The 25,733-nt window shown below is 48.6% G+C and overlaps 1 protein-coding gene across 2 annotated transcripts in view; it reads right to left on the bottom strand.

Annotated features, from left to right (window-relative positions):
- Positions 1 to 25,733, bottom strand: part of ZNF207 (zinc finger protein 207) — a 65,673-nt gene that overhangs the window by 33,255 nt on the left and 6,685 nt on the right. For both annotated transcript variants that reach the window (XM_033960844.1, XM_033960843.1), the window contains exons 5-6: positions 15,363 to 15,438; positions 4,192 to 4,262 (exon numbers count right to left, since the gene is read on the bottom strand). In XM_033960844.1, the coding sequence (XP_033816735.1) occupies positions 4,192 to 4,262; positions 15,363 to 15,438 (147 nt within the window). The remainder of the gene's footprint in view (positions 1 to 4,191; positions 4,263 to 15,362; positions 15,439 to 25,733) is intronic.

Genomic DNA, 25,733 nt, shown 5'->3' on the forward strand with positions numbered 1-25,733 from the left:
GATAACGCCTTTGGTAGATTATAGGCGGTCTAGAAGGACGAGACTGTTGTGGTTTAGGCTTAGGCCTCATGATAGACTGGAAAGATTTTTCGTGGTCTGACAGTTTTTTAGTAACAGTCTCGACAGACTCATCGAACAGATCCGCTCCCGCACAAGGCACATTTGCAAGTCTGTCTTGGAGATTCGGATCCATATCAATGGTGCGAAGCCAAGCCAGTCGACGCATGGCGACCGAGCAGGCCGCAGCACGAGCCGAGAGCTCGAAAGCATCATAGGAGGATTGCATCAATTGGAGGCGCAACTGGGACAGGGTCGCCACCACCTCCTCAAACTCAAACCGAGCCTCAGCATCGATGAAAGGTGTGAACTTGCGGAGTACCGGCAAGAAAAAATCCAAATAGGACGAGAAGAAAAAATTGTAATTGAGCACTCGAGTCGCCATCATTGAATTTTGATAGATACGTCTACCAAACTTATCCATCGTTCTCCCTTCCCTGCCAGGAGGCACGGAAGCGTAGACTTGGGAGGGGTGCGAACGTTTAAGGGAAGACTCGACTAGGAGGGACTGATGAGAGAGTTGAGCTCCCTCAAACCCCTTGTGGTGCACGATGCGGTATCGAGCATCCAACTTGCTAGGTACCGCAGGAATGGAATACGGTGTCTCCAAACACCGCATGAGAGTCTGGTCAAGTAACTTATGCAGGGGAAGCCGAAGTGTCTCCGCCGGAGGATGAGGTAAATGCATGGTGTCCAGATACTCCTTAGAGTACTTCGACCCAGTATCTAAGGTCACATCCAAGTCATCCGCCATCTGTCTGAGAAAGGATGAAAAGGAAAGTTGGTCCGCCAAGGCCGGCCGGCGAGACGGACTAGAAGACGTGGAAGCCTCCGGTTCCAGGGAGAGCTGGGAGCGGCATGGAGAGTATGAGGTAGATGGTTCTTCATACTCCGGTCCCTCTGGCTGGGATAAATCTGAGGATGAGTATCCCATACGCTGCATTTTCTTCTGTGGAGACACCTCCGAATGACGCGAGGAGTGTCTAGAAGAATGTCGAGATCGATGCCCCTCCCGATGCCGGGATGGGGAACGTGATCTTCGATGCATCGATCGATCCCTTGAAGCCTCGAAGGAATGGATTGGACTCGATGCAGTGGAGCGCATGGGAGGCAACGATGCCGACTCACGCAGTGCCACCCAAGTCTGGTATGGAGTGCGAAAGAACTCCTCCTGCGATGCAGTATGCCCAGGACTCCGATTATCAGGGGCCGATGTAGTACCCTGGTGACGTGGAGGTGTAATGGGCTCTAAAGGCGGCATGTCAGAAAGGGAAGCCCGCCTAGTGGGTTCCGCCGCCCTCCGCCGCTCCCCCTCGTCGAGCAGGGAAATCGAACGACGAGGAGGAGGGGGAGGGGGCGGACCGCTCTCCGGGACCGTAGTATCGCCCTGAATATTAGCGATAAGCCTCGGTCCCATCGTCCGCATGAGCTCAACAAATTGAGCTTCGAGCAGGGATTTAAGCGATGCCGATATGGAGGGATCCGCACCGAAAGGGGGTCCTCCTGCACGGTCATCGCGTTCCTTCGTGGTCGAGTGCTTCTGCTTGGTAGCTTTGGGCACTTTTATGACCACGGGAGGAACAGTGGAAGGCGGTACCTGAACCGAGGAGACGGGAGCAGGAACCGATGCTGAACTCGATGCAGAAGCCGGTGTGAACGATGCTGGCTTCACGATGCTCGATGCATGAGTCGCAGATGCAGGCTTCGAACAGACCGGTGAAACATCCGTCGAAGTCGAAGCAGATGGCTCCTTAGAAGACTCCATCTTAAACATGGACTCCCAAAGTAAGCAGCGCCGTTTAAAAGAGCGCGCTGTGAGCGTGGAACAAGGCCGGCACGATTTCGGAACGTGTTCTGGACCAAGACACTGAAGACAGCGCCGGTGTGGGTCCGTCAACGAAATCGCACGCTGGCACTTGCTGCACTTTTTAAAACCGGTGATAGGCCGGGACATAGGCCGGAAAAGTGACGTTGCTAGGTCGAAGGAGCTAGGTCGCAGCCACGAGGCCGGCCCGGCTGAACCGCCGGACGAAATAATTGTAACTTTTTTTTTTTTTTTTTTTAAATAGAAATAAAAGTCATAGAAAGTAAGAAAACAATAAAACGCGGGTAAAAGAAGGCAAAATACTGAAATTTCAGTCAGCGCAGAATTGAAGAGAACTTCTCAGCTCCGCGGAAAGAAAAGAACTGAGGAGACGCGCCCGGTACATCGGGCGGGAAGGCACTGGCGCATGCGCGGTGCGGGCATCTCGAAACTTCTGAGTTTCTTCAAGCAAGACATGCTTGCAAGATGTCTGTATCGGGGCTCTGTCGGATGACATCACCCACTAGTGAGAATACCTGCCTGCTTGTCCTGGGATAAGCGAAGGGACTCTCTGGGCAGTGATGGCATATCCAGCTCCGCCAGGTACTCCTTAGAGTATCTGGAGTCGGACTGGAGGTCTAAGTCCAATGCGTGGCCCATGTCTTGGACAAAGCGAGTGAAGGATGGGCGAGATGTCCCCGGGGCCCCGTGTGGGGTCGGGGAACGAGACCTTCGTCGGGTGGAGAAGGATAAGGAGGCTTCCCTCGAGTATCGAGGTTCATGCTCTGATCCATGCTCCGAGGTTGGGGAAGCACTGTGAGAGTGTTCCGGGGTTGTCGATCTTCGGCGTCTCGAGGAGCCCCTCGGAGACGATGCCGGGGTTAGGGGTACCGATCGATGTCGGATTGGTGACCTCGATCCGGACTCCCTCGGAGAATGCGTCCGAGGGGGAGTTCGGAGGATGCGCGGGTTGGAGAGTGATAACTCAGCCACCCTTAGTGGTCCTGTACGAGGTGTGGGAGAACGGCCTCGTAGGGTTGGTGAACCTCGGGCCTTCTTGGAGGTACGGCGGTTCGAGGTTTCTGTTGTTCTAGCCCGACGTTTTGCCCCTCAGCGGTCCGCAGAGGGGGAACGTCTCGGGCGTCTCGGCGAGGAGTCCGAGGAGGATGGGATGCGGCGAGGGTTGCGCACCTTTCCTCGAGGTTGTTCGGTATGAGGCTCAGGCTGGTCTGGCACATTCGAGGTCGAGGCCGATTGAAACTGGGCCATTGCAGCGGACAGCTCCGACGTGATCATCGCTCGGAGTAGGTCCTGGAAGACGGGCACGGACAGCATCGAAGGCATGTCCACTGCCTCGGTGCGCTCCACCGGGGGCGACCTCGTATCAGAGTATTCCCGTGTGGTGGAGGCACGGCCCGAAGGCTTGGAGGGCTTAGACGGGGCTGTAAGCATGGGGCTTCCGCCATGCGTCGCCGTTGTCCCCGAGGCTGGCTTCTTCGCTGTTACAGAACCTGAAGAGGGAAGAGGGGACTTACCCGGAGCCGAGGCTTTCTGTTGTCCCGAGGGCTTCGGGGTCGAGTCTCGAGGCGATGCCGAGGTTTCCGGGGCCGAGGTCAAGGCCGGGGCCGAGGCCAGGGCCGACCTCGAGGCCGAGGTGGAGGGTTGGTCCGGGGTGAAGAGATCCGCCATGCGGGCTTTTCTTCGGCGGAGGGCCCGGTTTTGGAAAATAGCGCACTGGGGGCAGGAGTCGGTTGGATGAGCCGCCCCCAGACAAAGGATGCACCGGCGATGCGGATCTGTGAGAGAAAGAAGCCGCTCGCACCGGGTGCACTTTTTAAAGCCGGTCAAAGGCCGGGACATTAAATCGAAAGTAGCCGTGGCTCGATTAGCCACGCGGCCACGGGGACCCGGAAGCCTCCGGGTCGTTGAAAACGAAGCAGGAATCAAGTAAAAAGGTAAGGAATTCGCGCACAGCGACTTAATCGTGAAAAAACAAGAAAAAATCGCGGTGCTAGAAGGCAGTTGGGGCAGAGCCTGAAAAACACGTCTTCTAGGCTCGCGGAAAATTTTGAACTGGAGACCACGAGGGGATGCACCCCCTAGTGGAGCAGGAAGGCACGCATGCGTGGAGCAGCAGAGCAAACTTAAATCTTCAATCAAGTTTGCTTGAAAATGCTTCCGCATCGGGGCTCCGTAGATGACGTCACCCACATGTGAGAATATCATGCCTGCTTGTCCTGGGATAATAACTAAATAAGCTTGCAACAAGGAAAGTATACTGTTGTATTAAAGCAATAAATGTTTTTTAACGTTTTATTTTAACTACTTACCTGGTGGGATACCTGGCATCAATGGAGGTAATCCTGCATTATGATGCATCATTCCACTCATTGGCATCATACTATTTACAAAACAAAAGATTAGGATTCTAAGAATTAAGACAAAAACCCAAGCATTTAACAGCTCTGAAAATTAACTTCATTACCGATACCTTAACATCTTAGTGCAAACATTAGTAAGTTAAAAAAGGTTTGTCAGAGATGAAGAGATGTCCTAACTCAGAGTGGCCACCACTCCCCTATACCTCTTCAACCACCCCAAAAGGGCTGTCCTCTACACAAAAAAACAAAACCCCAGCTCCTCTGCGCCCTGCTATTTCTGCCTAAATTTTGGTACCTAGCCTCCCTAAAATGACCTTTAACCATGGCACTTTTACTTGCTGTTTTAGGTTTATCCTCCAACAAACATGGTATCTTGGCTTCCCCTAAGCTTTTAACCAACTTGTCCAAATCCTTGTCAAACAATAACTTCTTCTAAAAAGGAAGCTTGCTCAACGTTGCTTTGGACACTACATCTGCTAGCTTGATAACCACAGATTATCAATGTGCTGCCATTATTAGAATTCCTTATCAAATCACACAAGGCCATGCATTTGGGCTGTAAAAACCTGAGGAAAGGGTACAGTTCAAGGGGTGAAGAACTTTTGTGCACAAAAGAGAAGTGGGACTTGGATGTGACAGTATGTGATGATCTAATGTTAGCCAAACAGGTTGAAAAGGTGACGGCAAATGGTAGAAGAATGCTAGGGTGCATAGGGAGAAGTATGGCCAGTAGGGGAAAAAAAAAAGAGGTTTTTATGACCCTGTATTAAGACTCTAGTGAGAGCTAATTTAGAATATTGTGTAAAATTCTGGAGACCGCACCTTCAAAAAGATATAAACAGGATGGAGTCGGTCCAGAGGAAAGCAATTAAAATGGTCAGTGGTCTTCATCATAAGACTTACGGGAACAGACTTAAAAGATTTCAATATGCATACTTTGGAGGAAAGGCGGGAGAGGGGAGATATGATAGAGATGTTTAAATACCTGCGTGGCAAAGATGCACATGAGGCAAATCTCTTTCATTTGAAAGGAAGATTCAGAATATGAGGGCACAGGATGAAGTTAAGAGGTGATAGGCTCAGGAGTAAGCTAAGGAAATACTTTTTTACAGAACAGTGGTAGATGTGTTGAATAGTCTCCCAGTAGAGGTGATGGAGACAAAGACTGTCAGTTCAAGAAAGCGTGGGACAGGCATGTAGAATCTCTTAGGGAAAAAAGATAATGAATGCCGAGGATGGTTCTTCTCTTTCTCTCTCTCCCCGACACTGCAGGAGTATAGTGACTGTTCTAAACAAGCAAGGTTTTGCAATATGAGTACATACAATATTTGGTATTAAGGTTTTTGGGTTGTGGAGTTTCCATAATTTCTTATGAGGAATTTGAGTGTTTTGGATTACAAGCATGTTTTCGGAATGAATTATGCTCGCAAACCAAGCAGAACTAAGAAACTAATAACTGTGAACTATAAACAACAGTACTCCCAGAAGGAGAATAACAACTAAAACAGAGAAACTGTTGGATATTGATTAGAACGAGATCCTTCAAAAAACATCCCCACAGCTCGCCAAACACCGTTGTTCTTTTAATCTCCTCTAACAACCCAGACAAAAAGACACCGCAGAAAAAAAAAAAAAATAAATAAAACATACTCTTTGCACAAAATTCTGAATAAAAAAACAACAGGGAAGGGGGTCTGTGCCGGTCTGGTGGGACTAAAAGAAAGAAAATTAGAAGGTAAGAACCTAATTTCTCCTTATCGTCCTTCCAGAAACTGATGGGACATACCAAAGCAGTACCCATCATGAGTGGGCCCCCCCAAAGGGCTGCCACATGAACACACTCACCAAACACCACATTGTGATGCGCCTGAATGTCCACGCGATAGTGTCACACAAAGGAATGGAGAGAAGACCAAACCACCGCTTTACAGATATCCACCAGAGGTACAAGAGAAGACTCAGCCCAAGAAGCTGCCTGACCCCGAATGGAATGTGCTTTGAGAAATTCCAGAACAGGCTTCTTTTGAAGAAGGTACACTGAAGCGATAGCTTCTTTGATCCAACGCGCAGTAAAAGGACAAAAAGATGATCCAATTTCCGGACCTCCTGGGTCCAATGAACATAAGAGCAAAAGACCCTACGGGCATTCAATTTGCGCAACTGCCTCTGCTCCAAATAGCCCTTCCGACTACCTAAGATTGGAAGGACCAAGGACTGGGTGACAGGAAAAGGCAAAATCACCTTCGGCAGAAAAGAGGGAACCAGCCGCAGCATGACCCGCTCCCTAGAGAACTCCAGGAAGGGAGGCCTACACGAAAAAGGCCTGTAGTTTGGAAATGCGTCTCGCAGAAGTAAAGGCTACCAGGAAGACTACTTAAGAGTAAAATCCTTCAACATGCAGGAACCAAGAGGCTCAAAAGGAGGACGCATGAGCACGGAAAGAACCAGATTGAGATCCCAGGCTAGAACCGAAAGGCCACATCGGAGGATGGAGCAATTTTGCCGCCCTCAAAAAACGAACTACATCCGAAGAAAAGGCCAAATGCTGACCATGGAACAAACTGTGAAAGTAGACAAAGCTGCAAGCTGAACCTGGAGGGAAGACCAGGCAAGGGCCCTGTCCAGACCATCCTGCAAAAACTCTAAGATGCGAGGGGAACCACGCCATGAGCAGAACACCACTCCTCAGAAACGCCAAACTCGCACATAAGCCCAAGAGGAGGAAAGTCTCCGGGAAGCAAAGAGAGTGGAAATCACCTTATATGAATAACCTTTTTTACTTAAGCATTCCCTTTCAAGAGCCAAGCTGTAAGACAAAAGGGACCCAGATCAAACATTGGAATGGGACCCTGCATCAGAAGGTTGGACGAGAGGGGCAGAGAAAGAGGATCTGGCCCATGATCTGCTGGCCCCAAGCCTGCCCAATCAACTCAAAGTTCGCGGGATCTAGACACCACTTGCCGGGATCCAGCACTTGACGGTACTGCTAGGAGATTTCAATATGCCCAATACGCTTTCTATTTCAATCAGAATTAAATGTAAAGCATTGTTTAGTTTAGAAACGCCTCAGTTCAAGAGCACCCAAGTACATTGCTGATCTTTTCCTTCCAATAATTCCATTCAGACCTTTGTAATCTTCCTAATAGGCCCTTCTGTCTTTCCTCTGAACCCCTCCCCCCCCATAGCTTTGATTAGATGTTCCTAGATACTCCTTTTTCTTATCTTGGCCCATTACTTTGGAACTCTCTTCTCTTGGATATTAATCTAGAACTTGCTTTTCCTCATTTACTTCTCCTTCTAACCCTGACCTTTCTTTATTAAGAAGAGAATCATATAATTTCCCTCACCTTTCAAATTTTTCTTTTATTGTTAAAGAAATTGCACAATGGACAGAATATCAAACAATTGAAATACACAAATAAATAGATATGTGTTCATAGGTATTAGTTATTTATTTTAAGACTTTCTGTCTCTTACAGAAGACAAGTAGTTAAAACTGGGTGATTGACAGCCAAGGGATAATTCTATAAAGTAAATGCTAACATTTGTGAACCAACCACCTAATTCTATAAAAAGCGCAAAATAATTGCTTGTACAACTTTTAGAGTGTGCTCCCAATTTGCCTACACAATTCAATTGAATAATGAGTCAATTAGTGCAGATTGGAACACACTTTCAGCATCTACCAGCGGCAGCAGAAGGCTATTGTCCTCCATAAGGGGAGCACAACTCAATCAATTGGTATTGGAACCTACTAGGGCCCAGGCAATACTGGATCTGGTACTCACCAAAGGAGGAAGCATCTCGGAGGTCTCGGTAGGTGATAAGCTAGCCTCCAGTGACAACATGGTATGGTTCAACCTCAAAAAAGGTTTCTCTAGACCAAGCACGACAACAAAAGTACTCAACTTTCGGGGCACTGATTTTACATGCATGGGAGATTTTGTCCATCGGGCACTGCATCACCAAGCGGAGACCGATGATGTGGAGGTTATATGGTCAACCTTGAAATCTACCCTATACGCAGCAACAAACCACGGTAAAATCGGTAAGTAAACGGCGAAGAAACAAGACCTCAATGGTTCACCGCAGAGATATCAGACCTTGTTAAAGAAAAAAAGCGAGCATTCATTTCCTACAAACGCTTGGAGGAAAAAGAGACTAAAATAAAATATATGGCCAAGTCTACAGCTGTTAAACTGGCAGTCAAAGAGGCCAAACTTCGAGTAGAAGAAAACTTAGCCAAGAACATTAAAAAAGGGGACAAATCTTTCTTCAGGTATATTAGTGACAGAAAAAGAAACACAGATGGGATAGTATGCCTTAGAAAACCTGATGGGAACTATGCAGAATCAGACACGGATAAAGCCGAACTACTAAATGAGTACAGTTAATGTAGTTAACTACTAAATGAAAACAGTTAATGTATTTCCTCGGCACAAAAAGGGTTGCAGGGCAGAGCCTGCAAATTACAGACCGGTGAGCCTCACTTTGATTGTGAGTAAGCTCATGGAAACACTAATCAAACATAAATTAGCCACGATCCTGAACGAAAAGAAACTACGCAATCCCCACCAACACAGTTTCACCAAGGTTTCATGCCAATCCAATCTTATCAGCTTCTTTGACTGGGCAACTAGAAAGCTGGACCTGGGAGAGTCCCTGGACGTCATGCACTTGGACTTCAGTAAAGCTTTTGACAGCATTCCTCACCGTAGATTATTGAGCAAGATGAAATCAATGGGATTAGGTGTAACGCTAATTGCATGAGTCCATGACTGGCTAAGTGGTAGACTTCAGAGGGTGTTGGTTAACGGTACCCTCTCAAAAACATCAAGGGTGACCAGTGGAGTGCCGGTCCTGGGTCCGATCCTTTTCAACATATTCATAGGAGACCTGACTCAGGGGTTCAAGGTAAAATTACATTATTCGCCGACGATGCCAAATTATGTAACACTGTAAGTAAAAATGATTTGTCCAACACCATAAAGCAAGATCTGCTCTTACTGGAACATTGGTCCACGACCTGGCAGCTAAGGCTTCAATGCAAAAAAATGCAAGGTCATGCACCTTGGCAACAATAATCCGAACAGAACATACACACTGAATGGTGAGACCTTGGCTAGGACTGCAGCAGAATGGGATTTAGGGGTGATCATTAGTGAAGATATGAAAACTGCCATTCAGGTGGAGAAGGCTTCATCCAAGGCTAGACAAATGCTGGGCTGTATTCGTAGAAGTTTTGTTAGCCGGAAGCAGGAGGTCATAATGCCATTGTACAGAACCATAGTGAGACCTCATCTGGAGTACTGATGTGCTGAGAGTTGAGTCGGTTCAGCAAATGGCCACTAAGATGTTCTTGGGGCTCAAGGATTTCTCGTACGAGGATAGGCTGAACAAATTGAGGCTTTACTCTCTCGAAGAACGTAGGGAAAGGGGTGACATGATTGAGACATTTAAGTATATCACTGGTCGCATCGAGGTGGAAGACATTTTCTTTCTCATAGGACCCTCGGCCACAAGAGGACATCCGCTGAAAATCAGGGGCGGGAAATTTCATGGAGATACCAGGAAGTTTTTCTTCACAGAAAGAGTGGTTGACCACTGGAACGGGCTCCCGGTGCAGGTAATCGTGGCCAGCAGCGTACAAGATTTTAAGAAAAAAATGGGATGCCCATGTCGAATCTCTACGAGGGTAGTGTAGAGGTGATACCATCAGAGGGTGACTTCTTGGAGGGTAGTTTGGGGGAGGGTTACTAGTGTGGGCAGACTTGATGGGCTATGGCCCTTTTCTGCCGTCATTTTCTATGTTTCTATGACTGAGGAAGTCTGCCTGGACATTTTCCATTCTCACTATGTGGGAAGCCAATATGTTCAAAAGATGAGTTCTCTGCCCAAGCCATGAGCAAAGAAGTCTCCTGTGCCACTAGACAACTCTTGGTTCCCCTCTAACAACTGACGTAAGCCACCACCATGTCATTGTCTGAGAGAACCCGAACCAGTTTGCCCTTCAGCAATGGCTGGAATGCAAGAAATGCCTTTTGGATGGTTCTGGTCTCCAGAACATTGATTGACCAGAATGCCTTCTCTGGAGACCAGATACCCTAAGCTGAGTGACTGAGACATTGAGCTCCCCAACCAAGGAGACCAGCGTCCATGAGAAGCACTGTCCACTGATCCAGACTCTCTCCCTGCACTAGAATGGAAGACTGAAGCCACCAGCAGAAGCTGCGATAAACTAATCCCCGAAGAGGAAAGGGGGAGTCCAGATCGTGCATCTGAGGTGACCACCGCCAAAGAGCAGCATACTGAAGTGGGTGCATGTGAGCTGAGCCAAGCTGACCACATCCAGAGAGGCCGCCATCAGCCCCAAGACCTTTAGAAAATCCTGCACCCAGGGACACCGATAATCCATCAGGAAGTGAATCTGACTGCAACTTGCACACTTGGACCTCTAGAAGGAAGACTCTCCTCAGGCAGGTGTCGAAGAGAACTCTGAGATACTCTAGGTGCTGAGACGGAGCCAACTGGCTCTTGGACAAGTTGACCACCTAACCCAACGACTGCAGGAACTCTAAATCCCGAGTCGTAAACTGGGTGCTCTCCTGAAAGGACTTTGCTTGAATCAACCAGTCGCCCAGATATGGATGAACCAGGATGTCCTTCTTGTGTAAAGCCGCTGCCACCAGGCCAAAAGGAAGCGCACAAAACTGATAGTGCTTTCCCAAAATCACAAAGCAAAGGAAATGCTGATGGGAGGCCTGAATCGGAACATGCAGGTAGGCCTCTCAGACTGAGAACAAGGAACCGGTGTGGCTCACTTTAGCAGTGAAGGAAGTGATGAGAGTCAAGACTTTGTTTAAGGAATGGAAAAGGGCAAAACGGACGAAAACTGGAAAAAGCACAAACATCAAAGCAAGTGCCATAAGGCGGTGAGAGGGCCCAAAAGAGACTATGAGGAAAGAATAGCGAAGGAGGCGAAAAATTTTAAGCCGTTCTTTGATATATTAAGGAAAGAAGGAAGCAGTGGGGCCATTAGATGACCATGGAGTAAAGGGAATACTAAAGGAGGACAAAACCATCGCAGTCAAACTGAACACATTTTTTGTGTCTGCATTTACCGAAGAGGATTTATCCAATATACCAGAAGCCGACAAGCTATAACACTGGAAATGAAGAAACAAAACTGACAAGGTCAACTGTCAGTCTAGAAGAGGTATGCAGACAGATTGATAGGCTTAAAAGCGATAAAATCCCTGGGACCGGACGGCATCCACCCGTGGGTAATCAAGGAACTGAAAGGGGTTATAGCTGAACTCCTTCAACTAATAGCCAATCTGTCGATCAAATCGGGAAAGATTCTGGAAGACTGGAAAGTGGCAAATGTTACACCGATCTTCAAGAAAGGTTTGAGGGGAGATCCGGGAAACTACAAACCAGTGAGTCTGACTTCCGTACCGGGAAAGATGGTAGAGGTGCTGATAAAGGACCGCATCATTGATCATCTTAACGGATACAATTTGATGAGGACCAGCCAGCACGGCTTCAGCAAAGGAAGATTTTGCTTGACAAATTTACTCCACTTCTTCGAGGGAATAAATAGGCAGATAGACATGGGTAACCCGGTTGACATTGTATATCTGGATTTTCAGAAGGCATTCGACAAGGTTCCGCATGAATGACTACTTTGAAAAATTGCGAGCCATGGAATCGAGGGTGAAATACTCACATAGATTAAAAACTGGCTGGAGGATAGGAAACGGAGAGTGGGGGTAAATGGACAATACTCAGACTGGAAAAGCGTTACCAGTGGAGTGCCGCAGGGTTCGGTGCCTGGACCTATTTATAAACGATCTGGAAATTGGTACGACGAGTGAGGTGATTAAATTTGCAGACGATACTAAGTTATTCATAGTGAAGACATAGGAGGATTGCAAAGATCTACAACATGACAAAACACGCTGGAGAAATGCGCCATAACATGGCAAATGAGGTTCAACATGGAAAAATGTAAGGTGATGCATGTCGGTAACAAAAATCTTATACACTAATACAGGATGTCCAGAGCAGTACTTGGAGAGACCACCCAGGAAAGAGACTTGGAAGTACTGGTTGACTAGTCGATGAAGCCGTCCGCACAATGTGCAGCGGCAGCAAAAAGGGCTAACAGAATGCTAGGAATGATTAAGAAGGGGATTACGAACAGATCGGAGAAGGTTATCATGCCGCTGTACCAGGCCATGGTACACCCTCACCTGGAATACTGCATCCAGCACTGGTCGCCATACATGAAGAAGGACACAGTACTACTCAAAAGGGGCTGGACGAGTTGCTGTACAGCAAGATTAAAGAAACTGGGCCTCTTCTCCCTTGAAAGGAGGAGACAAGGATGGGACATGATCGAGATATTCAAGATACTGAAGGACTTAGTAGATAAAGACAGGTTGTTCACCCTCTCCAAGGTAGGGAGAACGAGTGGGCACTCTCTAAAGTTAAAAGGGGATAGATTTTGTATAAACGTAAGGAAGTTCTTCTTCACCCAGAGTGGTGGAAAACTGGAATGCTCTTCCGGAGGCTGTTATAGGGGAAAACACCCTCCAGGGATTCAAGACAAAGTTAGACAAGTTCCTGCTAAACCGCAACGTACACAGGTAGGAGTGGTCTTAGTTAGGGTACTGGTCTTTGACCTAGGGGCTGCGGTGGGAGCAGACTAATGGACATGATGGACAACTCGTTTGACCCAGCAGTGGCAATTCTTATGTTCTTATACATTGACAGAATAAACTGTCCTCTAATTGCCCAATCCCAATCTTACCTTGAGTTCAGAAAATCAATAAAAACCTATTTGTTTGGTAAATTTATGTGATGGTTTCACATTATATTACATTGTAATGCATCATATTGTATTCCACTGAATTTTGTGTCTTCGCTGATATATCTCAGTTCTCTTGCTGTGAACCACTGTATTGTATTCCACTGAATTCTACTGTATTTTGTGTCTTCAGATATGTCTCAGTTCTCTTGCTGTGAACCGCTGTATTGTATTCCACTGAATTCTACTGTATTTTGTGTCTTCACTGATATGTCTCAGTTCTCTTGCTGTGAACCGACCAGAACTTACAGTTGGGTGGTATATAAGAAAATAAATTATTATTATTATTACTTCAAGAGACCTGATCGTCCCAGAGAGACATCTGTGTCTAGCTTCCAAAGGTCCCCCCTGGCTTATCTCAATTAGGAATGTTCCCCTCCTGGAGCCACTAAAGCCACTGAATTAAGTCCTCTAGGGCTTGCCTATCAGGTACACACCTCCTTTTTTTTTTTTTTAAAGTAAAGGTCCATTCATGTCCTGGATCCAAGGGGCATCTGCATGTATTGGCAGAAGCAAACCTTTCTTTAAGAAGGCAGTCTAATGGAGTATTAAGATCAATTACAGGCAAAAAGGAGACTCCAGTTCCTCAATCTTGCCAAGTGAACACAGGAAGTTCATCAGAGAAATGCTTAGCAGATGGGACTGAATCCAAAATGATGGATGTTCTCACAAAAATGGCTTCCCATGTGTTCTGCAAGCCAGACTCTTAAGTTATGCCCTGTTGCTCCAACAACACCAATGCTGACTTAGAAATGCTGTCAGAAGGCTCTGGGATCTGAAGTCACCTTTGCTCTACTTCCACACGTGACTCAGGCTTCTTGAAGGAAACAAAAAGGCAGCAAGTTCCACGACCTGCACAATGGTGCGACCTATCAGCCAGAACCAACATATCTTCCAGCTGGGCTTCTGTGCGATGTGCCCAGGTGCTCATTTCTTCTAACTGACACCCCCCAAATGCATACCCCCACCGGGATATATGTCCAATCACAGGGAGGCTTAAATGGAGACCACCTTATGCTAGTATAAGAGTATACTCCCAATCATTGGGTCTGGTCTGGAAACAAGGAAATTTGCATATATAGTCTCCTCCAATGCATGCAAATTTATCTCATGCATATTCACTTTGGTTAGCCTGAAACTAACTGGCTATTTTGTCCCTAAGACAGGTTTTGGAAGCCCTGGCCCACCCTCTTTCAACATTTCTGACTCCATGTTCCAGAGTCTCCTATCTGCCTACTTCCCGTACATTTATACTTTGGAAATATTCAAATGTCTTACCATCAGGATGTATGTATTTAGATCTTTATATCTGTTCCCATGTGTTATAAAATGGTCAGAGAACTCAATTAAATTAACCATCTTCTGAACCACTTCTGTCTGGTTTAGATCCTTTGGAAGGTGCAGTCTCTAGTTGTTCTCTTAGGCTTCCATGGCTGGCATCATGATTGTTGCTGTTTTTCGGGTCTCACTGCGTCTGGATAGGTAGAACCAACTTTTCAGCTATCATGCTGAGACTTTCTTCAGGGTATGCTGTGAGGTCTGCATTCTGTCTTTATATATAGTGGGTTCACCAACCTGATTGAGAACAGGGAGGTCTGTTGGTCATGATTTTGAAATTTGGCAGGAAAGTCCATTGGTCACAAATCTGAAAAGTGGCAGGAAAGGTTGTTGGTCACAGATTTGAATTCTGGCAGGAAATTTGGGAATGCCCGTTGGACCCAATTTTAAAAATTCTGGCAGGGAAGTTTGTAGTCACATTTTTTGAATTCTGAAAAAAAAGAGGGGTGGAAACTTTTAGATGGAGGAGAAAGCGTTTGTTCTCAACCCCAGTCCTTTTTGAGCTGAATTTCTTTTGGATTAGTGGTTGCCATACTTTGTTTATGGAGAGCCCTTTCTCTCCATTGAAGTTATTGGGGTGTCTTACTATCTCTATGGCCTCTTTGATTCTTCTCAGCCACCAGCGGTCTTCTTTATGTTCTCAAATCTAATTGTATGACAAGGTCAGTGAACCTACTACATATAAAGACAAACTGCAGACCACACAGCATACCCTGAAGAAAGTCACAGTATGATGGCTGAAAAAAAAACAAAAACAAAAAAAACCCCATCGGTTCTACCTACCCAGACGCAGCGAGACCCAGAAAACAACAACAATCGTGCAGTCTCTAGAACCACCAATCTCAAGAACCTAGATTGCATCTGTCATTACAAAAACACTTAATTTTCAAATAAAAAGAATGATACTCACCCAGGTGGTATTCCTGGCATCCCTGGTGGTATGCCTGGCATCAATGGTGGAACAGTAGGCATCAGCGGTGGTATACCTTAAAAATATAAACCATGTCAGAGAAAAATGAAGACAGATGAAAACCTAGCTAATGCTTGATGCACTTCTACAGTCTGTGTTCGTTTGCGGCAAGAGGATAAGGATCAAATATGTGTAATTTATACCACACTCGTATTGTCTAAGTACAGGTCTTGCCAATCTCGAGAGGAGGGGGAAGACATATTATAGGAGAACTTAGCAAGTAAAATAATAATTACTAGATCTAGTCTGCCTACCCATGCTATCTACTGTCCCATCCTCTATCTTAAGAGATCCAGTGTACATAATCCCAAGTGTCTCCACCACTTCCTTAGTCATTCCATTAGGATTTTATCCAAGTCCACCACATCAACCACAACATAGGTAGGGGGAAACATCCAAGAGGCAATACACAACTTTCAAAAATCAACTATACAACTTCACAAAACGGCCACCAAATTTACATTGCAATTAGTTTTATATCTCAAAAATATACTCAATGTTATTAGCCTAGTGGTGAAGCTACCCACTGAAGCACATTTACTAATAGTGAAGAAAAAGCCTCAACTGCATTTTATTGACTAAAATATTTTAGCTTTGGGAAATGTATATAGCAGATGTCTTTATATTGTGTTCAAAAGAAAAGGAAATGCATTTCTGGTTTTATTTCTACAGTGTTGAAGTACTTGCTGACCCTTGCTGTGGCTGGTAGGGATTCCCAAGCACCGCCAGCAGAGATAGCCAGAACTCCCCTCCACCAAGCGCAACAGTCGCTGGCAGCATCCATGAGCCACTGAGATGGCAGCATCTGTGACTCAGGGACACTACTGCTGCCTGCCAAACTTTGCAAAAGGGACCCCACTGCTGCCTGCCAAACTTGGCAAAAGGGACCCCGGCCAACTGCAGAGGAAGTCCTCATCAGCTGAGTATTTATATTTACGTTAGAGGCTCTGGTAGAAACCCGTTTACAAAGTATGTATTCTTCCCAATTAATATTTTCAAATTAATAAAATGTCTTTGCTTATTTGTAAATGGGTCTCTACCAGTAGCATAATTAATTGAAAGGAGAAATTAGGTTCTTACCTGCTAATTTACTTTCTTTTAGCTTCTCCAGACCAGTAGAGGTTAATCTTTACAAATGGGTATATATCCAATCATGACCAGCAGGTAGAGACTGAAAACAAAACCTTGGGACAGTATATAATATACTCCCCTCTCTATTTACATCAGTCTGCCGAATAGCCAAACAGAACTAAGAACTGGAAAACAGAAAGAAAACAATACTCCGAACAGGAGTAACAAATAACATACCCAAATACTGTTGGAAAATGCAGAGGAGAAATACCAGAAGGAAAATGTCCCCACAGCTCGCCAGCTAAGCCAGCCGAACCACAGCCGCTGTTCTTTAATTCTCCCCGGCCCTAGAAAAATACTAGAACCCGCAGCAAAAACAAAAACTGCCCGCAAAACAGCCCCAACAACAACAACAACAGACAGGGTGGGGACCTCTACTGGTCTGGAGAAGCTAAAAGAAAGTAAATTAGCAAGTAAGAACCTAATTTCTCCTTCTTTAGCACTCTCCAGACCAGTAGAGGTTAATCTTTACAAATGGGACGTACCAAAGCAGTCCCTCACACGGGCGGGACCCCCGAAGGGCTGACACCAGAACACACACATCGAACACCGCGTCCTGACGCGCCAGAACATCTACCCGAAAGAGTCTGACAAAGGAATACAAGGAAGACCAAACCGCAGCCTTACAAATGTCCACTGGAGGCACGAGCGACGACTCAGCCCAAGAAGCCGCCTGACCCCGAGTAGAATGAGCTTTGAGAAACTCCGGAACGGGCTGCTGCCCCAGAAGAGAAGCGGAAGCAATAGTCTCCTTGATCTAGCATACAATAGTAGCCCTAGAAGCGCCAGCCCCCCTAAGAGGACCAGTCAGAAGGACAAAGAGATGATTTTATTTCCTGATCTCCTGGGTCCGTTGCACATAAGAGCGAAGGACCCGACCAACATCCAACTTGCTCAGCTGTCTTTGCTCAGAAGAGCCCTCACAACTACCCAAGACCGGGAGGACCACAGATTGATTGACATGAAAAGGAAAAACTACTTTTGGCAGAAAAGGAAGGAACAGGCCTCAAGACAACCTGCTCCCTAGAAAACTCCAAGAAGGGAGCCCTACAAGAGAAAACCTGTAGCTCAGAAACACGCCTAGCGGAAGAAATGTCCACCAAAAAGACCGTCTGCAGAGTAAGGTCCTTCAAAGAGCAGCCGCCCAACGGTTCGAAGGGCGGGTGCATCAGAATAGAGAGAACCAGACTGAGATTCCAAGAGGGAACAGAGGACCGCACGGGAGGCCTGAGCACCTTGGCCGCCCGCAAAAAGCAAATCACATCAGGAATGGCTGTCAAACGCTGACCCGTCACAAACCCCCAAAAGGCTGACAAGGCCACAAGCTGAACCCGGAGAGAAGCCGAAGCCAGGCCTCTATCCAGGCCATCTTGCAAGAACTCTAGGATGTTAGGCACAGAAACGCGAAGAGAGACCACTCCCCGCACCTGGCACCACCCCTCAAAGAAGTGCCAAATCCACACAGAAGCCTGAGAGGTAGAAAGCCTCCAGGACCCCAAGAGTGTAGAAATCACCCTATCTGAATACCCCTTCTTACCAAGGCGACCCCTTTCAAAAGCCAAGCCGTAAGACAGAAGGGAGACGGGTCGAATATGGGAATGGGACCCTGCGTCAGAAGGTCGTCCAAGGGAGGCAGAGGAAGAGGATCCGCCACCAGAGTGTCACCAGATCTGCGTATCACGGATGTCGAGGCCAATCTGGAGCCACCAGAACCACCAGACCCGGATGGCGAACAATGCGGAGAAGAACTCTGCCCACTAATGGCCACGGAGGGAACATGCACAACAGCCCCTCTGTTGGCCATGGTTGAACCAGAGCATCCAGACCCTCGGCCAGTCCATCCCTGCGACGACTGAAGAAGCGGAACACCTCGGCATTGCCACTCGTGGCCGTCAGGACCATCAGGGACTGACCCCAAGCTTGCATTATCAACTGAAAAGCCACAGGGCTGAGACACCACTCTCTGTGATCTAAGATGTGACTGAGGAAGTTCGCCTGAACATTCTCCACTCCGGCCATGTGAGAAGCCAAGAGGTCCAGAAGGCGTGACTCCGCCCCAAAGCATGAGCCGAGCTGCCTCCTCCGCCACCTGAGCGCTCTTGGTGCCTCAACGATTGAATAAGCCACCGCTGTGGCATTGTCAGACCGGACTCTGACCGACTTGCCCATCAAGAGGGAGCGGAAGGCTAACAGCGCCAGAGGGACGGCTCTGGTCTCCAACATGTTGATCGACCAGGACGCCTCCTCCATGGACCAGGTGCCCTGAGCTGAGTGACCTAGACACTGAGCCCCCCCAACCGAGGAGACTGGCATCCGTGAGAAGCACCATCCACTGCGATAGATCCAGACTCATCCTCTGGACCAGATGAGAGGTCTGGAGCCACCAAAGAAGACTGCAGCGCGCCAAGCCTCGCAGAGGGACAGGGACCTCCAAACTGAGCCTCTGGGGTGACCATCTACGGAGCAGAGCATACTGAAGAGACACATGTGGGCCCGCGCCCACCTCACAACATCCAGGAACGCTGCCATCAACCCCAAGACTTGGAGGAAATCCTGCGCCCGAGGACACCGGGACGCCAAAAGAAGGCGAATCTGAGATTGCAATTTGCTTACCCGGGCCTCTGGAAAGAAGACCTTCCCCAAGGAGGTGTCGAACAGAACCCCAAGTTACTCCAGATGCTGAGCGGGGACCAACCGACTCTTGGAAAGGTTGACCACCCAGCCCAGTGACCGGAGAAACTCAACCACCCGAGCAGTAACTCGGGCGCTCTCCTGCAATGACTTCGCCCGAAACAACCAGTCATCCCAGAAGGGGTGCACCAGAAAGCCCTCTGACTGCAATGCCGCCGTGACGACCACCATCAACTTGGTGAACGTCCGGGGAGTCGTGGCCAGGCCCAAGGGAAGCACACAGAACTGATAGTGCAGACCCAATATCGCAAAGCAAAGAAAGAGCTGAGGAGAGGCCCGAATGAAAACAGGCAAGTAGGCCTCCGTCAGAGCGAGAGAAGTCAGAAACTCCCCCGGCTGAACCGCCAGAAGGACAGACTGCAGTGTGTCCATGCGAATAAAAGGGAATTCTGAGAGTCCTGTTGACCTCAGTTTAAACCAAGGATGGGCCGAAAGGTCCCCTCCCTTTAGGGCCCCCTAAAGGAAATGGCGTACCAGCCGATACCGCACTCCTGAGGGGACACTGGACAACTGCTTTGAGATCTAGCAAGCGCTGAAGGGTCTGGCGAAAGGCTAGCGTCTCCCATGCCACCTGACATGGAGAGGCTAGATATGATCTGGCAGAGAGCGGGCAAAATTCAAGTACATAACCGTCCCGCACCACCACCAGGACCCACTGATCGGACGTGATCTTGGCCCACTTGGGAAACAAATTGCGAAGCCGGGCACCCACGGGAACCAAAGGGGGCACCGGCAAAGAGACATCGCGCAGGACGGGCAGCAGGGGAACCGGGGGGGGGGAACTCCCAGCCCCCCGACGGGCCCCCTGAAAAGACTGCATGCGCTAAGCCAACCGACCCCGGGGAAAATCCGGAAGCCTGGAAAGAAGCAGTCCCATGCCCCAGACGAAACTTGCGAAATTCCCGCAGACGCCCCCGGGCAATGCCAACCCGAGATGCCGGGCGGGCACGGTCCTCAGGCAGACGGGGCACCTCAGAGTCTGTCAGAGTCTGAACCACTCTCTAAGTCCTCTCTAAACAAAAAACAACCCCCGAAAGGGAAATTTTGGGAAGTTCAGTTTTGTACGCGGCAACCGCCGACCAAGCGCGAAACCACAAGGTACAGCGTGCGGCCACCAAAAATCCCAGACTTAGCAGCACCAAGTCACAAAGAACAACCGAGAGGAACGAGGCAGTCATCTCAAACTTCACCACCTCCTGATCCACTAAGGACCAGTCATCAGACTCAGACCACTGAAACACGGTGCGAGCCACCAGCCCCACACAAATAGCCGCCTGGACCCCCAAGGCAGAGACATCAAAATTATACTTAAGAAGTGTCTCTAACGTACGTCCTCAGAGACCCTAAGAGCAGAACCATCCATAACAGGCACGGTATGCCGCTTGGGAAGTGCCGAGACCACCGCGTCCCCCATTGGCGAAATTAAGGTAGCCCTATCCCCCTCCGGGATGGGATACCCATGAGCCAAGGCGCACACCAAACGAAACGGCGCCTGTAGGCCACTGCGCCAACACAAAATCCCGAAAATCCTGACGCACAGGAAAAGAGCAGGAAACAGGACAGACCCCCCTGAAGCAGAGGGGCCCCCATACGCGGGGTCTCCGGTGGCGCAACTTCAAAAATGCAGCACCAAGGAGACCTGCTACATCAGGTCTAAAAGCTCATCCCTCTGAATAAAAAGCGCACCACGGACGCATCTGCTCTGGAAGACGGGAAACCCGCCGCCCCGCTGCCAGCGGGCGTCCCCTCTAGAGGATCCTGGAAGCCTGCCAAAGCAGCCAGGTCCTCAACCATGCCAACACGCTCCTCCGACCACCAATTCACAATCCAAGCCCCCCCGCGGGCGCTTGGATGAGGGAGGAGGAAGAGGGGACGCCAAACGAAAAGAGGGAGGCAAAGCCATAGGGGGCGCGGAGGGAAACCACCCCCGAAACCCCCCAGGTGCACGTGGGACCCCCAATTGTCTGCACAAAGAAAGAAATTAAATTGGGGACAAAAAACCCCTGGGGGTCCCCAGGGACTCACTGCCCCAGCAGGGGTCCCTGCCCCTGTGTTTGCAATACAGGGGGAAGGTCACCTGAGGTTGCAGACAAAATGGAGGGGCCAGACAAAGAAAATGGAGAAGTTCCCGCCAAAAATGCTCCCTCCATGGCCTGTAGTGGCTGAGAAGCCTGAACAGTCCCAGCCGCTAAAACAGGCAATTCGGCATCAGCTGTCAAAAAATCAGCTGAGAGGGAATCCTTCGGGGAATCCCTCCGTGGACGGTTGGGGAAGACCGGGCTTCCCCACTGCTCCCAGCCGACTCGCAAGGCACCATCGGCGGGGAGCTCTGGGCGCCTGCAGCCGCTGCCGACGGAGCTCCACCACCTCACCAGCCCAAACTACCGATTTTAGTCCGGCCGCGAGTGCCTCGCGGCTGGACCTAATTGTGTCCCACTCCCCCGGAGAAGGGCACAATTGCTCCATACGCGACCTAGATAGAAACAAAGTGCCGGTTAGATGAAAAAATACAGTAAAAACCATTAAACTGACAGGGAAGCAACCCTGCAGACCGGCACTACCTCAGGATTTTTTTTTTTTTACAGAACAGACTCCACAGGCTCTCGAAGCAATATGCCTTGCTTGATTTAGGGGGCAAGGCTTACTGCTGAGGCTCCTCTAGAAAAATGTGGGGAGGTGGAGGAAGTGGGGGGAGGGACCCCGCTCGAGACCCGCCGGGTTTGACACACCCGAGGTCGGACGGACCCCCAAACAGGGCCCGCCCAAGCTCTGTCCGGCCAAAAACAGGGACTAGAAACCCCCTAAACAAATTCCAACAGCCCTACCAAGGGAGATGGGTACAGATCACTCAACACCTGCTGGAGACTGAAAGAAGACTGATGTAAATAGAGAAGGGAGTATATTATATACTGTCCCACAGTTTTGTTTTCAGTCTCCACCTGCTGGTCATGATTGGATATATACCCATTCGTAAAGATTAACCTCTACTGGTCTGGAGTAGTCTAAAGAATAACTATTTCTGAAGTTTATAGGGATGGGCGGGGATGGAGGGGATTCCTCACGGGGACGGGTGGAGATGGAGGGATTTCTCGCGGGGACGGAGGGATTCCTCATGGGGACGGGTGGAATTTTGGCGGGGACGGGTAAGATTTCTGTCCCCGCGCAACTCTCTATCTGTGAGCAAGGATACCAGCTAGTGAAGATAAATGAACTATTTTTTCCTGTTCTTCTTTTGTTTTCCTGTGCACTTGTGGGTTATGACCATATAACAGCAGGTTGGAGAACAAAAAACTGAACTGTCATATAGGATGAAGTGTTCCCTGCTCAGTTAGTATTTCTCATAACAAAGCAGAAATGAGGCATAAACCATAGAGTAATATGAACCAACCCCCCCCCCCCCAGCAACTTACACATCAACTTAAATAGAGAAACAGACTGAGAAGAGTATGATGAGTGAGGGAGCAGGTTTCTGAATTCATCTGCTATAATTGAAAGGAAAGCAAATTATTGGGCACGTGGATGTCAAGAAAACACAGCCAAAGTCCTTACCCTAAAGATGGAAGAAATAATAGTTGGTTTATGTGAAAAGAAGCAACCACCTTAGGTAGAAGAAAGAACAGCATGAATGGTTACCCCTGCTTCCAAGAAGCAAAGGAATGTATCTCTAAAAGGACAACTCAAAGTTCCAAAATTCTTCAAACAGAAGTCATTGCCACAAGAAAGATAGACTTCAGAGTAGCCTTTATAAAGGGGTTCAAAAGCAGCTTTCTGCAGACCTAAGCATTAAGATTCCACTCAGGGCAAGGATGATGGAGGGGAGGCTTAAGATGTTTGACTCAGACTTCTGGTGATGTCACCAGGAGTATGGTTGGGTAGATCTCGAACTCTGGCTTGACTGATGTGCAATTTGGTGTTATTTGCTTCCTTACTATGAAAAACTTTCCTCCTGACAGTGGTTTCTGTTCCGAGTTTCTGAATTGGTTATGGCTGGCAAGAAATCACGTCCAGACTTGCAAGCATTTGCTTTTCGCACGAGTGAATCTCTCGAGCCTGAAGTGGACAAGATGGCGGCATTCAGAGCAGTCGTAATGCTGCGCCAGTTGTTTGCACACCATCAGGCATGGAGGTCACTCTGGCTAATAAAGAGGACCACCATCACTGGATGTTGAACTTTAGTCCTCCCTGACTGTGCTCAAAAGTGAACTTAAGAACATCGAGGTCCTACACAGACAGATGGATGACAAAGGCCAGCGGTTGAATGATTTTGAGGAGAAAGTTATTTCCCACGATCAGAAGTCGCAGGTTTGCAAAACTGCTGCAAACAACTGGATGTTGCGACTAAGGAGAAATTAGGTTCTTACCTGCTAATTTTCTCTCTTTTAGACTTTCCAAACCAGCACAGCTTCACTGATGGGTAATACCTCATTATGACCAGCAGGTGGAGACAGACAAAAACTTCTGGTTGTAAAATAAGTATCTGTGCTTCCCCCTAATCTGAGCAAATAGCCAAGCAGAACTAAACAGTGCTAATTATAACAGTAACACGGAAACTTCGTCCACGAGCAGCGCCGCCTCAAGGCAGCGGCCTAGGCCTATCCTCAGGCAAATGAGACACTTTAGAATCAGTGAGAGTCTGAACCAACTTGTCCAGGTCTTCACACAAACAAGAAAGATCCTTTAAAAGGAAACTTCGTCAACTTAGCATTGGACGTTGAAACCGTCGACCAAGCGCAAAGCCACAAGGTACGGCGTGCTGCTACTCCTAAGGACAGAGACTTGGCAAAAGCTCGCAAGAGATCATACATAGCATTTGAGAGATAAGAAGCACCCAATTCAATTTTGGCAACTTCTTGCCTTATCAAGTCCCAATTCTCAGATTCATCATAAAGTACATGCTAGGCCCAACGAAAACACGCCCGAGCCACCAGCCCGCCACACATAGCTGCCTGGACTGACAGAGCTGTCACATCAAAACTCTGTTTAAGGAGGGACTCCAACTTACGCTCCTCTGAATCCTTCAAAGCCACACCACCCTCAACAGGCACGGTGTGCCGCTTAGAGATGGCCGAGACCACCGCATCCACTTCAGGTGACTTCAGAGTATCCCTATCCCCTTCCGGAATGGGATACAGGCAGGCCATGGAGTGCGCAAAGCAAAAAGGGGCTTCCGGCACCTGCCACTGTGCAAGCATGTTGTCCCGATTACTCTGATGCATAGGAAAAGAGCGAGAAACAGAGTGAATCCCCTTAAGCAAGGGATCCACCGTATGCAGGGACTCTGACACAGGGTTCTCAAAATGCAAAACCGAGGAGACCTGAAGGATTAACTCATGGAGCTCTTCCCGCTGAAAAATGCACACCACAGATGCATCTTCGCCGGCGGAATCCAGCCCCCTCAAGAGGATCCTGGAATTCTCCCAAAGGTCCAAGTCCTCAATCACCTCGTGCTCCTCTGGGGAAAAAATCCTCATCCCAGGAGACCCTCGGGCGTTTGGATGAGAGAGGAGTAGAGAGGGGCTCCACCATGGAAGATGTCAAGGGCAACCCCCCCACCCCCCTCCCCCCCGAGATCCCCGGAGTGGACACGGAATCTCCTGCCGCCAGCACATAAGCTTTATAAAGTGCTAACATAAATTCAGGGGAGAAAGACCCCAGGCAGCCCCAAGGGACTCTGACATGCCTTGCCCCTGTATTTCCAAAACAGGGGGAAGGTCACCTGAGGTAAATGAAATGAATGAGGAGGTTCCCACCGAAACTGGACCTGAAACAGCCAAAATCAGAGCTCCTGAAGCCTGTCGTGTCTGAAAAGCCTGGGACTTTCCTGACGCTGAGGCCAAGGGGCCGACCGACGTGAAAAGGGAATCCCCAGCCGAATCGGCAGTAAGGGAATCCTGTGCTCCCTGACCGTCGGCGGCAGGGGAACTCCCCACATGGGCGTCGGTGGAAGCCTGGGCTTCCCCACGATCCGAAGCCAAACCGCGAGGCACATGCAGCGAGGTGCCCTGGTCGCCGACATCTCCTGCCGAGGCTTCTCCACCACTCTGGCCTGCACAATGCTTGCACAGTCCAGCCACGAATACCTCGCGCTTGGGGCACTTTTTCCCTTTAAAAGAGCTCATTGTGCTGAAAACCGCCCTAGCTGTAAAGAAAGTCCCAGTTAGTTGAGAAAAAACACAGAAAAAAAGGCAGTTATAAAGGGAAATGATCCCTTTAGACCGGCACACCTCAGGATTTTTTTGTTATTTCTGTTTATTTAGTCAGAACAGACTCCATGGCTCTCAAAGCTGGAGGGCTGACCAAACAGGGGGCCAGGCCGCCTGCCGAGGCCCACTACAAAAATATGGGGCGGTGGAGAAGAGACCCGCCAGGTTTAACACCCCCGACGTCGGATGGATCCCCAAACAGAACCCGCCCAAGCTCTATCCGGCACAAAAAGGGGAACCAGGAGTCCACAAACAAAGTTCCAACAGTGCTAATAGGGGAGCTGAA

Source organism: Geotrypetes seraphini, chromosome 10 (genome assembly GCF_902459505.1).
Source record: "Geotrypetes seraphini chromosome 10, aGeoSer1.1, whole genome shotgun sequence".
Classification (NCBI taxonomy): domain Eukaryota; kingdom Metazoa; phylum Chordata; class Amphibia; order Gymnophiona; family Dermophiidae; genus Geotrypetes; species Geotrypetes seraphini.